Source organism: Oryzias melastigma, linkage group LG6 (genome assembly GCF_002922805.2).
Source record: "Oryzias melastigma strain HK-1 linkage group LG6, ASM292280v2, whole genome shotgun sequence".
Taxonomy (NCBI): Eukaryota; Metazoa; Chordata; class Actinopteri; order Beloniformes; family Adrianichthyidae; genus Oryzias; species Oryzias melastigma.
The window spans coordinates 13,597,819-13,601,807 of record NC_050517.1 but is presented as its reverse complement, the minus strand read 5'-3'; the positions used below and the strand labels follow the sequence as shown (position 1 = coordinate 13,601,807).

Here is a 3,989-nt window from a genome sequence, read left to right as displayed (position 1 = left end):
ACTCTACAGAACTCAACGTCTGGGATGTTTAATATTTCCTATGTTTGCCTTCTGGCCTTTCTAAACATTCATGTTGTTTTACATCTCACAGGTGACAGATATGATGCTGCAGGACCAACATTACCCAGATTGGGGAAAAGCTGCCAGAAAGTTCTGGAAACGAGGCAACAACAGGATTGTTCTGTTCTGGTACGTCTGTTTTCAAAACACTAATCTGCATATTTAGGCAATTTTAAAGCATTAACTCTTCCTAGAAGGTTGTCAGATAAGGTTCTAGGCAGAGATGCTGATCTGCAGAAGGGTGGATGTTTTGTTCTCCATCAGTTGGAGGAATACATGCAGTCAATAGCAGCGTTAATCTCCTCTCACTCAGTGTCGGCACCTTTAATTAGAGGAACAGGGCGGAAATCAATGGACACAGCAAGGTTGAAGGGCGTGCCCAAGTCCTGCCTTTTACTTACTTGCAGCACAAGCTGTGACCCAACTGTAAAGAAAATGCTCTAAAGCGGGTCTGATATTACCAATATTATCCGGTTTGAATCCTATTAACTCACCAGTTTGGGAAAACTTTGATTAGATTGTCTCTAGTGGTGCCTTTAAAGTCCCCTTCCAATGAAAATCGTGTTTTTTGAGTATGTATGGCATTGTTCTTATGAAAGGAACAAATGTAATAAGAAATCATTTAGTTTTTGCATTTCCCTTTTAAATCACTGTCAATCAAACTGTCACAGACAGACTCTGTTTGAATTAATGAGCCTTCTACACGTCACAAGTCTGCTGCACATGCGCTAAACCCCTCATCCGGTCCGGCAAGCGTGCATAGCTCAGGTCAAGAAGAGAAGATGGCAGCTTCCCATTGACTGCGGTCAAATGAGCCGTGGTTCACATTTCCGTGGTCAAATCAGCCGTCACTGGATTTTTTGTGTGAGTTTCATCCAATACTCTTGGTAGCAGATCTCCACGAGACTCCACAAAGCTTCTTGATGTGACTGCGGAAATGCTCATTTGACCACAGTCTTTTGTAGTAAGTTCGATCTGTGAAGCTCTTCACTTCCTCATCCGAGCTGACATCTGGCTCAAAACGAAACGGCTGGGCAATACCGACATTGCTTGTAGGGGTGTGCCAAAATATCGATATTGCGATATTTAGTCCTTTGATTGATTCTCTGTGAGTTCTCACCAAGTATTGATCCTTTATTTTAGTTTGAAGTGACTGTAAAACTCTATATTCTTCATGCTTTGGTGAATGAATTTGACAAATAATTCCAATACAATTAGTGTCAATGCTTGTCATACACAAAGTATTACTGATTTTCACAAAAGTGCGTAGTATTTGTTGCACAAAATAAGACACAAGTTGTTTATTATGATTATGTTCAAGCTAAAAAATAAATTGGAAATATTTTCCCCAAAAATGTGTTCTTCTATATAATGTGAGTTATTATAGATTATTTTTTTATCAATTATCGTAGTATCGCAATATCATCAAGATCGTGAGCCATGTATCACGTATCGCACCACATCGTGAGGTACCCAGTGATTCCCAGCCCTAATTCTTGACATTTCTATGTGGCAGTGGTGAAGATTTACGCCAGCGAGACACAGAGCTATCATAATTAGACAGGGGGGGATGAGAGGCGGGGCTAGCCAGCTCAGTTCCAAAAGCCACGCCCCCTCAGAGCAGATTTTGGAAACAGAGGCTTCAGAGCAACATGAAAAATTGCTTTTTTAGGTTGTGAAATTTTGGTTAAAAACTTTATAATCATAATTAAAACACTACTGGGGATGTTTTTTTAAATAAAAAAAAAATTTCAAAGTGGGATTTTAAGGTCATAGTGAAATATGAAAGACATTGAATTATTTTGACGCTTTGATAATACATATAATACATCTCAGTTTGGCCTGTGTTCTGTTTCCTGGAATCCATTTTCCTGTCGTTGAGATGCAAGCGGACAAATCCTTCCTTTACTTTTTTTGCAGCCTTCGCTCTATTGACGAATGCGCCGACGTGTGCCGTCCCAATCGATGGCAGATTTGACTAGCTGTCGTTTGAAATTCAGAACTTCAAGCGTGATTGATTAACGTGCAGCTTGATATGTCTCGTCAATACGCGCCAAAAGGCCAAATTAAAGGACGGCGGCGCCAAAGGTTGTGACTGCACTGCCACAAAAAAAAAAAAGAAGAGCCTCACTGTGGAATAATGAAAAAAAATCCGAAAAATTGCGTCTTTGGAGCGGTGGATATGAGCTGGCAGTCGCTGTCTCGGGAGCAGCCAACCAAAATGCAGCGTGAGGAGGCACACAGCGGCACAATAATCGGCGGGTGACATTGAGACAAAACACACAGTGGGAAATAATAACAAGTAACTCTGTCTCTTCTCACATGGCTGGGAATGGTTTCCACTAAACATTGAAGCCTAAACAAAATGAAATGCAGAAAAACACAGCCTTCCATTCAAATATGTAAAGAGATGATAATATTTGTGCAGCTCGCTTTCCATTTACAGTATCCCTCTGTGTACTCATTTTTCTTTTTATCCACATTTATCTTCCTGAAAGCTTTATCTGCTGCTATTTTTCAAACTTTGGGGTAAAAAATGTGGCTCATTACACTATTGTTCCTTCAGTCTCTGCAGGATTCTGACCTGAGCTAGATTCCTCATGCTTGTGAACGGCTCTTATGATATATATGGTCTAACTGCTCCCTCTCTTTTTCGCCGCTGTCCTCGCCTCCTGCAGGTCAGTGCTCATTTCCTTGACTTCCGTCGTAGTTCTGGTCATCAGCACCGACTGGATCAGCTGGGACAACTTGAACCGAGGCTTCCTGCCCAGCGACGAGGTCTCCAGAGCCTTCCTCGCCTCCTTCATCTTGGTCTTCGACCTTCTTATTGTAATGCAGGTAAGACCGTTCCCGTGTGGCTAATTAAAAAAATGGAGCCGGGGTGATTCTTGGCTCGGCCTACTATCCATCTCGCCAGTTCTTTCCTTTCTCTCTATTCATCAATGGGGCACTGCGGCACACAGCAGCGAGAAGGGGTGTTTGATCACTCGGAGCTGGCACGGACTCAAGCGCACAAATTTAGTCCCCCCCACCCCTGTCCGTCTTTCAGTCCCGCTCTCCCCACACCTAGGCTGTGACCCCCCCCCTCCAACCTAAGAGCCCGCTTCATTTTCTTTAATCAGCACTCACAAGATTGAGGTTTTTATTTCTCCATTTTTTTGTCAGCCGGCGTCCTTCCTCTCACAGGACAGCGCACATCAATAAAAACCCGTGTCAATGGCTCATGAATATGGAGGAAACAACAAAAAAGAGCCACTCACTGCTGCCCGCTGCAGAGAAAACTCCAGGAGAAGCGTTTTTCATGCAAATTGCTGTTTGCCTCAACCACCTGCCAGTTATTAAATTTAATTTGGCCTCATATTGAAACACAGGCTCAAAGATCAATATTTGGTATCCCCTAAATATGTGTCCCTACAGTGTTTATCATGCTGATTAAAAAACCAGCAGATTTGGGAGAGAGCTTCTATGAGTCTAAATCCACAAAAACCGGGCAAGGTCAATATTATGCTTCCCATAGCAGTAGGTGTGTGAGCCTCTGGATTTCCACTGAGTGTTTATCTATTATTTTTAGGAACACGGCTGTGACCCTTAATTACTTCACACTGTGTTGTTTTTTTGTTTGTTGCATAATTAACCAAATGACACTGGTTATAGGTGTACAGAAATGGCACCCCTTAGAAAAAGCAGTACATTTTTTTTACTAAGTATACTTGAGTATAAGTACTATAGACAGTGTATGTGTGGTGTAGAAAGTATGTAATTAATGATTAATTGATTAATCAATTTATATTCCTACAATACAACCAGATCAATCCATCTGAGGCAAGTTGTGAATCAAATAGAATCAAATGTACCTAAATTATTTACAAAAAATTAGATAAATCAATTATCAATTTGGATTAAGACATGGTAGTTTTATTTCACCGTAA

The 3,989-nt window shown here is 41.3% G+C and overlaps 1 protein-coding gene and 1 long non-coding RNA gene across 3 annotated transcripts in view; one reads left to right on the top strand and one right to left on the bottom strand.

The window, feature by feature from the left end:
• Window positions 1-3,989, top strand: part of tmem117 (transmembrane protein 117) — a 65,147-nt gene that overhangs the window by 47,265 nt on the left and 13,893 nt on the right. For both annotated transcript variants that reach the window (XM_036212287.1, XM_024281280.2), the window contains 2 exons: window positions 92-189; window positions 2,739-2,898. In XM_036212287.1, the coding sequence (XP_036068180.1) occupies window positions 92-189; window positions 2,739-2,898 (258 nt within the window). The remainder of the gene's footprint in view (window positions 1-91; window positions 190-2,738; window positions 2,899-3,989) is intronic.
• Window positions 1-3,989, bottom strand: part of LOC112152052 — a 44,707-nt gene that overhangs the window by 32,384 nt on the left and 8,334 nt on the right. The gene's annotated exons all lie outside the window — the stretch shown is intronic.